The 14,341-nt window shown below is 33.3% G+C and overlaps 1 protein-coding gene across 2 annotated transcripts; it reads right to left on the bottom strand.

Annotated features, from left to right (window-relative positions):
- Window positions 1-2,794: 2,794 nt before the first annotated feature.
- On the bottom strand, window positions 2,795-8,520 carry LOC108326889 (beta-glucosidase 11). 2 transcript variants are annotated; one of them, XM_017560483.2, is made up of 13 exons: window positions 8,061-8,520; window positions 7,872-7,941; window positions 7,701-7,756; window positions 7,544-7,619; window positions 7,352-7,423; window positions 7,148-7,235; window positions 6,787-7,039; window positions 6,531-6,646; window positions 4,415-4,635; window positions 3,790-3,821; window positions 3,602-3,689; window positions 3,379-3,469; window positions 2,795-3,245 (listed from the first exon to the last, which is right to left on the bottom strand). In XM_017560483.2, exons 1-13 carry the CDS (start codon window positions 8,190-8,192, stop codon window positions 2,954-2,956), a joined length of 1,587 nt encoding a protein of 528 aa, XP_017415972.1. In that variant the 5' UTR covers window positions 8,193-8,520; the 3' UTR covers window positions 2,795-2,953. The 2 variants fall into 2 exon arrangements, with proteins under 2 accessions (XP_017415972.1, XP_052728901.1); XM_052872941.1 differs by having other exon boundaries at window positions 7,872-7,949; window positions 8,061-8,165.
- Window positions 8,521-14,341: the final 5,821 nt, after the last annotated feature.

Below are 14,341 nucleotides of genomic sequence, written 5' to 3'. Positions count from 1 at the left end.
CTGCTTTTGTTTTAGAAACAGATGCCTCAGGTATGGGTATAGGAGCGGTGCTTAGTCTGAACAATCATCCAGTTGCTTTCTTTTCAAAGAAATTAAATCCCAGACTTCAAAAACAATCAGCTTATACAAGGAAACTATATGCCATCACGGAGGCCATCGCAAAATTTCGACATTACCTTTTGGGGCATAAATTCATCATTAAGACAGACCAGAAAAGTCTTAGGAGCCTGACCCAACAATCCTTACAAACGCCGGAACAACAGTCGTGGTTGCATAAATTGTTGGGCTATGATTTTACTATCGAATACAAACCAGGGAAGGACAATTTGGCAGCAGACGCGTTGTCTAGGTCATTCTTCATGGCATGGTCTCAACCAAACTTGGCAATTTTACCTGTCTTACGTGCTACAGTTGCAGAGGATCCAGAACTAAACAGCATTCGTGAACTATGTCGCAAGGGTACCCCACCCCACCCCAATTATTCCACACACGATGAGTTAATATACTAGAATGGCAGAATGGTTATCCCTAAGAATCATGACTTGATTCAGCACATCTTACATGAATTTCACTCTTCCCCACTCGGTGGACATTCGGGTGTTATACGAACTGTCTCTAGGATTGCGGCACAATTTCACTGGCAAGGCATGCATAAAGACATAGCTAATTTTGTTAAGCAATGTCTCATCTATCAACAGGCTAAGTCTTCCAATACACTACCTGCGGGGTTGTTGCATCCTCTTCCTATTCCAGCACAGATATGGGAAGATATCGCAATGGATTTTATTACGGGATTACCCAATGCTCGAGGGTTTACAGTGATCATGGTAGTGGTTGATAGATTGTCTAAGTATGCCCATTTTGCTTCTTTAAAAGCTGATTACAATAGTATGCACGTGGCTGAATTGTTTATGCAGACAATGGTGAAATTACATGGCTTTCCCAAGTCGATTGTATCAGATAGAGACAAAGTTTTTATGAGTCACTTTTGGAAACAACTCTTTCGGTTGAGTGGCACTTCGTTGGCAATGAGCACCGCATACCACCCCCAATCTGATGGTCAATCAGAAGCTGTCAATCGTTGTGTAGAGATGTACTTGCGTTGTTTTGTGTATGACAATCCAAAGATGTGGCTGAAATTGTTACCATGGGCAGAGTTTTGGTATAATACTTCGTATCACCTTAGTACGGGTATGACACCATTTAAGGTAGTCTATGGACGGGACCCTCTTAGAATTGATAAATACATTACAGATTCCACAGATTCTCCTACTTTGCAGGAATTGTTACAGCAGCGTGATGTGGTGTTGCAGCAGTTAAAGGGTCATTTGCATAAGGCTCAACAATATATGAAGCAACAAGCGGATAAGAAGAGGCGCCATATTGAATTCAAAGTGGGAGATATGGTGTTGGTGAAGCTACAACCTTATAGACAGGCTTCAGTTGCTTTGAGAAAAAACCAGAAATTAAGTATGCGATACTTTGGTCTTTTTCCTATTATCCAATGTCTTGGTCCAGTGGCTTATAAACTGTTGTTACCTGCAACTGCTCGCATTCATCCCGTTTTTCATGTGTCACAGTTGAAACTATGTCACGGGGATCATCAGCAGTCTTATATTCCACTTCCTCTAGTTACTAATGACCACGGTATTGTATTACAGCCACATGAGATTTTGCAAGCTAGAGTTATTCTGCAGAGAGGCCAACATATTCCTCAGGTTTTGGTACAGTGGGATGGCTTGGGTGAAGACCATGCTACTTGGGAGGATCTTTCTTATGTACAAAACGCTTATCCTAACTTCAACCTTGAGGACAAGGTTGATTTTTATGGGGAAGGTACTGTCACAAGTGGGAATGACATAAGGGCAAATCAGGAAAAGAATTTAGAGGAGAATAATTCTGTTAGACAGAATGTACAGATGGCAAGCAATGATACAATTGTGCATAACAGAAAAAGTGCAAGGCTGAGGAGGCCCAATATACGTATGAAAGATTATGTGTGATGTGGGGGGTGGTTATATGAGGGTGAAGGAAAAAGGAAAAGGGTACAGTAATGTTTATGGAAGAATATTATTCTCTGCTATTACTTACTTTGCTTAGTGTCTGTCTGTGATTAATATTACACTTGACTAAGATCTAAAATAGTCTAGGCGATAGTTCGTTTCAATCCTTTCAACTCAGAATGAGCTTGAAAACTCATCATATGCCTGTTTTCTTATAAAAAGTAAAAAAAAAAAACATGTCAACTCACTAACCCCACAGGTCGAGTTATAAAAATCAACTCAATCTTAAGTGACAAGCCAACTCAACTTGGTCCATTTTTGGTAGGTTAAAGTCATACCAAACTTAAACAGACTAGATTAACCCGTTTTATCATTCCTAGTTACAACCAAATCTCATTCTTAGATAGTTGATTATCTCAACCAGAAAACTTCACTCCTTTCACAACTCGTACATGGAATCTGCAGATTCTGGTAAGAACACCTTATTATTATTTTTTTAATATGTTTTGGAAAAAAAAATTGTTGAGAACTCTCACATTGTCTCTTTCTGTTCTTGAACTGTAACTTATATATTTTTCAGACAAATTTGCTTACTATCAATTGCTTTTAAGATTATTTTGACATTGCATCAGAATCTATAGCTCAACTTAGTGATAGCATATTTTGGTGAGCTCATTCAGTTCAGTAAATATCAACTTATATATTTGTTTGATAAATTTGGTTAATGTCAATTAGTTTTAAGATGAAATCTGCCAAGAATAAGTAAATTCCACTAAGTATGCCATATTAAATTCTACTAAGTTCAAGTTACTAACATCCATAGTTCAATTATAATTCCACTAAGTATGGGTGGGACCAGTGCTTGTGTATGCCTTATTTCTGTTTGAGGACTTAAAAGTGTTACATTGAGCAAAATCTAAAAGTTTCATATGATTTTGCTATCATAAAATTTATTCGCTCTGAAGTTTAAACGTGTTCTGATTACTGTACGTGGCACTACGCAGTGAGGGATTGTGTGAAAGCTCACTTGCATTCTTCTGAGTTTCCTTTGTGATCTTTGGGTCCACAGGCTTCCCTTTCAGAAAATTTGAGTACCATTCAGCAGAAACCTTAGGTTGCCTCCTCAAGTTTGGATCATTCAGATCTACGTAGTATAGACCATAACTAGATTCATATCCAACCAATAACTCAAATGCATCTATGAAGGACCACACAAAATAACCTTTAAGATTTAATCCACTCCTGTCAATGTGTCCAAAAACAAAGGAATAGAATATACAAAAGTTAGCTTTTCTGAAACAATTGACGATTATTTTTACGGAGTGCACACCTTTTTAACTTTTCCACTAGAAAATGGAAATGAAAGCAGAAGTACCTCAGTGCAACAGCCAAGCTTTCTATGTATGCATGCAAGAAATTCACCCTCGACCAGTCATCTAATGATGAATTATGAAGTGTTTGTTGGCCTGCAAAGCTAAAAAGGCTCACCATACAACTACATAGTAGGATAGTTGAATATGTTGATAAAAGAAACATGGAACTTTTGAATGCCATAAAAGATATGCAAAGTGCATTTCATGAATTGGAAATTTTCATACCATTTTCGTGTATGTAAATGGGAATATTGCCATATGCATTCCTTAGTGAGTCTAACATCCCTAGGAAAATACTGGGAGTAATTGGAACCTAAACCAATCAGCGGATTAGTAGAAAGTATTGAAGTTACATCCTTAGAAGAATAAACAAATACATAGACAAGAATAACACAATGTTCTTGATATGTTACCTCACCGGTAAATCCATCCTTTAGATCAACTCCTACAACCAGAAAGAGCATTAATTAGTGGTTTCACTTCCACAAAAATGGAGGAACATGGATGACATCACAGATGGATTTCATCTACTGACTAAACATGCAATAACAGGACGTGGTATAACATTTTACACAGGCTTTATTAACCTTTGACGGTGTGGATTCTTGTAGTTTAGAGGAAGACTTGAATGCAGAGGTAAGAAATGAAAATAAAGTTGTGAATCTGATCTCTATGTTAAAAGTTCATGGTTGAGGAAGACAAGGTAGCATACAGAAGAAATTCCATTAGGATAGTGGAGCACCGGAAGGTCTTTAAAATGTATTAGCAAAAGATGAAGATGCCAAAATCCCCAAAAATTCTAAGATCAACAGTAAACAACAACGACAAATACTGGAATACGATTCATTCAATGGTACAATTACTGAAAAAAATTAAAATAGCAAGTAAATAAGTCTAATTCCATTTTTAAGTAACTTGATTCATACAATTAAGGACTAGACCTCTAACAATGAAGAAACATTTCTATGTAAGTCGTTGAACCTCAATATAGAATTGGTATGCAACAAAAATAGGACATGGAAACAGCATATGACATACTTTCAAATACCGCTGATATGTCTGTTAGGTAGTCTCTATTATGATTCAGCAGGCTGCTAGGACTGTCCCTGACATAAAATGAGTAGTAAAAATTTATTCCTAAGAAGTCGATTGAGCCCCTAACCAGATCTGATTCCTCTTGAGTGAAGGAAGGAAGCCTTAGACCAGCATTTTTCTTCATTATATCAGGGTAATCTCCAAATGTAAAGGGATTCATAAACCTGCACTAACAAATCAAAGGCAAAAGCCCATTGTATCAGCTAATGCATAATTGAAAGATGTGCATTTATTTGCATAGGAAAGTTAATGGGATTTTTGCAAAATTTCACCACTAAATTTGATGTATTGTCTCTAAATTATGACTGTTTAATGAAGAGCAAAAATTATCTTATAGATAAGTGACACAAAAATTATAGATAAGTGACACAAAAATTATCAATGTTAGATTCTTATTTGTTTTGCTTTTTTTGCTTGCTTTTAGATTGTATTTGGAGTTTAAGATGATTTTATTTGGAGTTTAAGATGATCTTATTTGGAGTTTAAGATGATTTTATTTTGAATTGTTTCTAAAGTTTAACATTATTTGGGACTGAAATTTATTTAGATTTGAATTAGTAAAAATGTTATTTTTTTTTTGGAATTGAAAAAAAAAACTTGTAAATAAATCAACCAGTGAGCCAATCCATTTAACTCATCAACCTTTGGTGCACCGGATCGGGTTCGAATTTTTTCAGTTTGTTAATAAGTAAGCTGGGTTGGATTGACTCATTAAGTAGTCAACCTGTGGTGAGTCAGGTCAAGTGGTCCATTTTGACAACATTAATTTAAACGTATATTCATGAGGGTTTCATCATCTCCACCTTTTCACGAGTTGAAATCGCCTAAGGTGCTGAAGAGAGGCTCTTGGAGGCTGTTTGGGCTGCTGGGAAATTCTCTCTTCTTCTCCTTGGGTTTTCATCTTTATTCATAGAAGTTTTTTCCCTTTTGGGTTGAGAAGGAAGATGGGTCACTAAATGAGGTGGAGATGAGAATGGGAGGTGCCACTAAAACATGGAGTAGCTAACAAGAACCTTGGAAGGGGCCTTGCTTCTGATCTATGGTTTTAATTTCTTCCATATTCTTCAATCTTGTAAACCCTACGTTCTCCACCATGGTGAGCTAAATCTATATGTTAAGATTAGATGTAATAAACTGACTTCTTAGGTATTTTGTGAAGTTAATACATTTGTTTTTCCAATTCAATGTTAGTATTTGATTTTTATGCTTAATGCTTGTTGTGGCTTGAACATCCATGACTCGATTGTGATTCTTGAGGTGTTGAAAAATATCTCTTGAACCTAGAACTAACATTAAGTACCTAATGGAAATTGTATCTAAGGATAAAATTTTTTTTCATTAGTAATCTTAAGATTCTTGAACTTAATACATGATTTCACTTCTTGATGATCCAAGAGATTAGACTTTGATAAGTTATCATAAACCCAAAGTCTTGTATGTTATATTTTTGTTGCAACTATTCGATAAAAATACAAAGAGTTTCTTTGTGTTTTTGTGAACTTTGTTATCTACTTCAGTATAAATTGTGAGAGTTGTCAAGTATTGCACAAGTCTCTTGAAAAAAAGATACCTGGATTTCCTACTTTATTACTTGTATGATTTAGTACACTCACGAATATCATAGCAGTAATATGTGCCATTGTTACATACTCTATGTATAAAACCTTCTTTTATAATATAGTTATTTTCTTTCATTTTTGTTTTTGTGTTTTTCTTGTGATTGTGGCAAAGCCAAACTAAAGAATTGACAGAATTATTCAACCAAAGTTGTTTTAGTTCAACGAAAAAAGTCTCCCATAAGGTCAAAGCTAAAGGTTGTTTATAAACACTTTTGTTAGTTAGTAGATAGTACCTTATGTGATAAACATAACAATTCAGTGTGCTTTCGTTTGAAGTGGGAACAAACAAAGAGGTTAAGAATTGAATCACTGTCAAAACATATTCTTTATTATTTAACTAACTTGCATGAAGTGTGTGATATAGAAATATTGTTTCTTCACTTTACAGTTAATTTAGTGCAAGCATTAGAAAGACATAGCATGCACAGATTGTTACTTACCAACCAATCAAGAAGTCTTGAAGCCTTTGAGTAGCAGTTATATCTTCAGTAGAATTTGTTTGTGGAAGAAGACCAAAAGGAAGGAGATTAAACCCAATTAAGCCATGCTGCAAGCCCTGCAATCAAAAGAGATTTTCTGAAATGACACCATCATGATGATCACCTCTAACACTGTCCTGCTAGACTATGGTTCAAAATACAAATAGAATGCCCTATGAATGACAGTGGAATGGAACAGTTATTACATCATTTTTACCTGATATTCCTTCCTATATAACCTGGCAGCTGAAGCATGTGCTAACAACATATGATGGGCAGCCAAATATGGCTCCGTTGAGGAATTTCCTCTGGAACAGTTAGCTATAGGGGAAGAACACCTCTGAGGTGGTAAGGCTCCTACATCATAGCCGAATGCTGCATGCACATTGCCCTCATTCACAGTAGTCCAATGCCTTACTCTGTCTCCAAATTCCCTAAAGCACACATCTGCATATGCTGTGAAGTCTTTCCTACAAACATATATATACATGTGTTAAATCAAAATAAATACCACTTCTCAATATCATGCTAGATTTAATTTGCACAATCTCTATCTAGGACAAGGCTGGGAACCATACACAACTCTTCGACTAACCCATCCTCCATATTCATCCTCAAGTGTTTGTGGTAGGTCCCAATGGTATAGTGTAACATGTGCTTCGATTCCTACATTATGAGAAATCAAAACAGAAAAAAAAGTAAATGTTCATCAGACAACCTGGAAGAACCCCTCTTTGGTGTTTAATCAAACTTTAAGAGAAAAATCATGTTTTTATAAGAACCATGGCTTATCAATTCATTAATAAAGTTGTTGTAATACTGTAGTCCCTTGGGATTCACTTGTCCCCTTCCATCTGGTAATACACGGAAACAACAATGTCAGAACAGTACTGAAATAACAGTTTGATCTTGGCAACTATACTCAACTGGAGTCAGAAATTCATTGCCCCTAAACAAGTGTTTGACAATCTCACCTGGAATAAGCCTTGACCATGATATGGAAAATCTGTAGGCTTCTAAACCCGTGTTGGCCATGAGCTGAATATCTTCCTGCACGAAGTCAAGGTATGCTATTAGCTCAGAACAATAGCTTCTTATGGTTCTCTCTAGATATATTCCACGGTCACTGACCTTATATTTGTGATATTGGTCACATACAACATCTCCATCACCTACAAACATATTCCCTGGAAACATAATTTTTATCATTAAATTTCTCTGACCAAAATAGTAACATTAAACCTTAGATTTGATTTCAAAAGAAATGAAGCATGTTATACATGTGAGAGTAAAGGGTAATACCATTTCCAGAATGGGAGAAAGTGTCCCATATGCTTGGCTTCCTTCCATCTTCATTTGCTGCACCTTCAACCTTTCAAACTACCCCAGTTACAAATTCACAACATATGAATACAAATTGAGCAACAGAATCAAAAGACAAGAACAATGAAGTGTATTATACTAGTGAAAAGTAAGAAACTACAAAAGAACCTGATAAGCTGAAGCTGATGCACCAAAAACAAAGTCAGAAGGGAACTCATCTCTGCTCAAGGCATGAGCACTAGAGTGGAGTATCACCAATACTAATTCTAAAACAGCAAAAGCCTTCAAAATGAAATCCATACTCTCTATGCTTCTCTTCTTTTTGCCTTGCACTGTTTTAGTTTGTTGAAAACCAAAAACACATGCAGTGTTACTGGTTTCTTTGGATTCAACGTCTATGCGTCAGAATTTTGTGGAAATTTCTACTGCGGTGAAGAACATAGGTGTGAACACCAAAGCACACTAGTGAAAATTACAAAGTTGACCACTTTTGTCTGGTGGGTTGAAAATGGCACAAATGGTTTGCCAAATTTGCCAAATTTGATGAATAATGCGTATATGTTTGGAGGGGCGTGTTGAAAACGGCACCTGTCAATCTAAAGTAGCATAATGGAATAATTGATGTTTGTGCCTGTCAATATTCAATAAAAAGTTTCAATAAATAATCATATCAAGGACAACATATTCATAGTATCTGAAATGAAAGAAATGAATGATGGCCGCCTAGTAGGTTCTCCTTGTTATATTATAAAAATAATATTATTATGAGTTATTTTTTATTATGTTAAAAAAAATATGTTTTAGTTGATAATGAAGTACTGAATTTTCTTTTTAATAGTTGTTTATTTTATTCTTTTTCTTGAAAGTGACTTAAATGATATTTTAAAACAAGGACAATACAACTAAGTGTAAAGGTGAAAAAAATAAAGAAAGATATAATATTGTTATCACTTTCAAAATTTTATTTTACATTAAAATTTTGTCTTTTAATTGAGGTAAGTTGTTTAATTATTATACTAGTACATATGATATAAGAATATACTGTTTCTAGAATGAGGTGACATTTTAGACTGATGGTTGGTATTGGGTTACTTTTTAAAATAAAATATTAATTTGTGTGTCTCTATTCAAATTATCTTTAGGTAGATTCGTCAAAAAGCAACCTTGATTTATGGGTTTTTTTTTTTTTAAGTTTACTTTCTTTAGTGACAATTTGCATGGTAATATCCTAGGAATATATTTAAACCCATTAAAATTTGCACGACAATATATTTAAGGAAAATATTTAGTGACAATTTCAATTTAAGGATACTTGTAGTTTACTTTCAATGAAATTATTATTTTCCTTAAATTATTTAAACCCATTAAAAAAACTACAAAAATTATTATATAAAACTAAACATTTTTAAATATATATATATATATATATATATATATATATATATAATGAATATAAAATATGTTATGAACTTTTATGTTTTAAGTATATAGTAAATTGATAAAATGTAATTAGAAACTACAGTATTATTAAAAAAAAAAACTTGTAACGAAGATTTTTAAACATGCACGTCTGAAGTTTAAAATACAGTTTTAGAAAATATTATAACTTATTTTAATATTTTTTTTATATTTTATTTTAATGTAAACTATTTAATATTTTATGAAAATTGTATATATTTTCTGACGAATTCTAATCCCTAAGAAGTATTAATACTTAATAAAGAAAGTCTTACTACCAATGTGAATAAATTTTAAAATTAAAATTACTTACATGAATATATTTTTGAAATATGGATGATTCTTTCTACGTCTCTCTCCTTTATTCTTATACTTTTAAATTTATTTTTTAACTGTAGTAAAAATCAGTTAATTAATTGAATTTCGAAAATAATTGAAACCTGATTTTTGAAAATTAGCTAAACATAATTAGATATTGAAATTTAATTAAAAGTTTTATCAATTTTTAAAAGTCGATTAAGGTCATTGACAGTTTTTAAAATATAATAAGATTTTAGCTAATTTTTGAAAGCTAACAAAACGTTAATTGGTTTTTAAGATTTATTTAATGTAGTTGATTTTTTAATATATTTGTTTGGAATTTTTTAAATTTAATGTATTTTTATTTTTTAAATAATTTTAAATCTGAATTTTATTTTATTTTCATATTTAGTTATTTACATATTTATAGAAGAAATTAAATTTTGTGATTAAATTTTATTTTGTGTATCTATAAATTTTTTTCAATATATTATGTATTACGTATATTTTAAATTTTATTTTTTTGTCATATTTTTAATATATTTGTTTGGAATTTTGTAAATTTTTTAAATTTGATTTTGTTTAATTTCTATTATATATTTGTTTGCAATTTTTAAAATTTTGTTGTCTTATTGTTTTAAAAATAATTTTAAATCAGATTTTTTTTATTTTCTTATTTAGTTGTGTATGTATTTTTCGAAAAATAATAATGTTGTGATTATATATATTTTTTGTGTATGTAAAACTCTAGAAAATAATATTTTAGAAGTGGTGATAGTTTAAAAATAGTGAGACTAGGTTATTTTAATATTAAATAGTATATTTATCAATAGTTTTTTTTATAAACGAGTTTTATTATTTTAAAAATTATTATTTCTACATATCCATCCAATCAATTTTTGGTTTAGAGAAAGTAAGTTTCGATTCATTTCCCTCTCTCATTCTTAGTTTTAGATCATGCCTTGTAATCCTTTGTCGCATGTGACTCATGATCTCTTTTCCTAATTCTTGGTCAATCTAAGGTCTTAAGGAAACTTTCCGTTTTCAATTTGGTGTTTCGTATTACATTTCAAACAATCAGGGAGACATTTCTAGAGTTTGATAGTTCCTCGGAAGCTAAACTTTACTTTAGAAGATATATTTGCTTTGTAAATTTAGTATCTCTATGACTGATATTATAATTTAATTGAAATTGTTATGTTTGTGCTAATGTTCTTGATGTTTAGATGATACTCAATGATTGAGTGATGTTTGAATGTTTGATATGACATGTTTGTAATGCTTCTACTGTTATTATTGTATATAACGAAGTGTATTGATGTTTGATATTGAATTCAAAGTGGTTAGAGTGAAGAGTAACCAAATCATTAGGTGTTAAGGTCAAAAGGAGAGGTTTTGATGGGTGAGTTTGAGAAATAAGGACTGAGATGGGAAAGCAATTGTTTTAAGGTTGTTATGAGGTAAATTGAGACTTGTTAGAAGTGTTCTTTGAGTTAAATCTGATATGGAACAAAGGAGTAGTGTATGGTTGTAGTTTGGGAGTGTTTTAGTGTAAAAGAGAGGTTTTGGGTGGTGAAATTTTGAGGCAATGAGGGTAAACTGTTTTGGAAAGTTGGAAGCATGTTATTAGAACAATTATGACTTAGCTAGACAGTTAGATAAAAGAAACCAGGTGTAGAAATGTTTAATGTATGATAATGTAGGTCTTTTGATTCTTTTTAGTTCAAATTGAGGTTTTACATAGTGAAAACTTGAAGCAGAAGGGTTGTGAGTAATTTGATATGTTAGGGTGTGCTATCTAGTGTATTTAGACTTATTCATGCAATTGATGGAATGATATGGGTTTTAGAAAGTGTAGAAATGGTTTTAGGTAGCCTAAAGAAGTTATCTTAGGTTTAGAGTAGCAATTTGGAGTTACAGTGGTGTTTTATGAGGTTTCTTAGGGTTTGGAGGGTCCTAGGGATATTTAAAAATTAGGGGTAAATTGTCCAAAGTCATAATAATTTATTTGACCATAGTTTCTATTTTAATCGATTCTATTAGTAACATAATAGATTAAAACAGACACTTTAGTCTAATCGATTATGTTAGTAACACAATAGATAAAATCAGACAATTTTGTCCTATTTTACGTTATATGAATTTTGGTTTGCCTTAATAGATTATATTATCAATCTAATCGATTAATATTACCAGTAACATGCAATTTTGACCAATCTAAACTAGATTCACTTGTACACATATGATTTATGTATTTCATTGTTCTCTTATGATCCTAAGCAATTTTATTATAAATTTCATGGTGCAATAGAGAATCAATTTTTATTATAAACTACTTTGTGGTACTTAATGGGGTTGTTTCTAGTTCTTTTGTGTATGTTTCATAGACTCATATGTTTGGATGCAAGTATTATGAGATGATCAAAGTGTGAATGAAAGGTTGTGGAAAGGAGTTCCAAGGAGGAATTCCTTATTGGTATTTTCATGGGTTGTTGTCCTAAATGTAAGAAGCTCAATTATGATGGGTTATCCTGACACTCTAATGGTCATCCATGTTTAAGTAGAGATTGATGAGTCAAGTCGTGAGAGGAGTAGGAGGTCCTAGCTTGGGGCCTTTCTTCAGTTGGAAAAGGAAGAGTTAGAGGATTGACCTTGTATGATAGCTTTGAGTGGGTCAGCGGTTTCAACACACAAGTGCAGAACCCACCATGGTCCTAGCCTGTAGGCCTTTCTCCATCTGACAAAGGGCGTTTTAAAGAACTAACGTTGTGTGGTAACTAAGGAGGGTCAATTGTTCCACCACACAAAGGACAAAACATGTTTTAGCTCAACATTCATAATATATCCGGATGAATTAGGTTTATTTGGTTGTTGTGTGATCCTACATAATGTAAATTTCTTGGGTTGAGTTGTGATATATATATATATATATATATATATATATATATATGAGAATTTAAATATTATGTGATATTTCTTTTCATACTAGCTTACCCTTGCTTTTGTGTTTGTCTGTTTGTGTGTTGTTTTTTCTTTTGCAATGATCACCTTAATCGATGTGAGCTTAGGAATGAGACATCTTTTCAAGTGATTCATCGGCTGATTAAGAGATAAGCATCAAGTTAGATAGATTTTGCTCTTCAAGGGTAGAACCTTGTGCTCTATAAGTTCCTTGTAAGTTATCATGTGTATACATTTAATTTTAATATTTTTATATTATTAAAATGGAATGTTACAATGTATATATAAATTATTAATATATTATGTGTTTTGTATATTTTAAATTAATTTTTCGTTTATTAAAATTTTTTAATATATTTTATTGGAATTTTGTATACTTTTAAATTTGATTTTTTTAATATATTTGTTTAGAAATCTTTAAATTTGTAAGGGCCTGAAATTATATGGCAGCTGGGCCTTATGTTGAGGCAGCCAGGCCCATAAGGCTAAGGGCATTATGACCTTAGTAAGGGACCTTTCAAAAATCTGAGTCCAGTTAGCCCACTTTCCATTCTCTCTCTAAAAGTTCAGCTCTTCTTTTTCTCTGCCATCTCTCTACAACCTCTCATCCTTCTCTCTTCAATCTCTTTACACTGAACCACTAGATTTTCGTTTAGGTGATGCCGAAACATCTACCGCGTAGAGAGCTTCGGAACCATCCGATCAGTTTCGGATTCTAAGCCGGTAAGCCCCTTCATGCAAGCTCTTCTCTGTCCTTGAACTAGCACATGCATTCTCTGTAGTTGCATGTGGCTTGTGCTTTCATTTTCCTCCCGTTTTTCCACTCAGTCCAAGCTCTAAGAGCTGTTTCCATCACCATTTCGGTGGTTGTAGGGCACTGTTCGGGTTCTCGCTGTGAAGGGCACTGTTAAGGCATTCTAGTGGACTATACTGCTCAACTCCAAGGTAAGGGGAGCTAGGTTTTCTTAAATTTTATTGTTATGAAATGTGAAAATGTGTTGATCTTTATGTGACCATGTTGTTTGAGTGAAAATTATGTTTTTGAGATTTGCTGTATGAAATGAACCGTATGGAAATTTGTGACTGTGAACTTGGTTGGGCTGAGGTGGTATTTTGAGAATTTGATATGTGATGTATGTATTCTGTTGAAGGGGTGATCAAGTGGAAGGTAAGGTAGGTAGGCACTGTTTTGAGTAAACTGGTAGTGTTTTGGGACACTTGAGGGAAAGTGAGGTAGTGATTTTGGGAAGTAGGGGTTCTGTGCACATTTGGGCTTTTGGAACGTCCTAGGCAAGTCAATTATGACTTGTTAGGATCATAAAACTGGACTAGAACATGTGAGAAGTGGTCAAATTGAAATTGGGTCCTTAAGTATAGAAATTGATGTTTTAAAAGATAAAACTTAATCTTAATCACCTTAGATTAGTAAAGGGGAGGGTTAGGATCATCTAGGCAGGTGCAATTGAGCTAAATACACAAATTAGAAGTCTTAGAAGTTGGCCAAGAGGCCTAGAAATGGTGAGGGCTGGTGTGAGTGTGTGATTTTGCAGAATTCGCATTCTGCAGATGACGCAGAGTCGCTATGCGAGCTGTCTCGCATAGCGAGACCTTATAGAGGGTGCTCACTGTCTGGGTAATTCGTTGTGAGAGCTGGTGCGCTGTGCGAATTACCAAAGGGTGTTGCTCTCTATTTGTGGATTCGCCTGGCGAATCCTGTCGCTATGCGACTG

Source organism: Vigna angularis, chromosome 2 (assembly GCF_016808095.1).
Source record: "Vigna angularis cultivar LongXiaoDou No.4 chromosome 2, ASM1680809v1, whole genome shotgun sequence".
NCBI lineage: Eukaryota > Viridiplantae > Streptophyta > Magnoliopsida > Fabales > Fabaceae > Vigna > Vigna angularis.
Note: the sequence above shows the minus strand (reverse complement) of the source record. Positions and strands in the feature narration are given on the sequence as shown.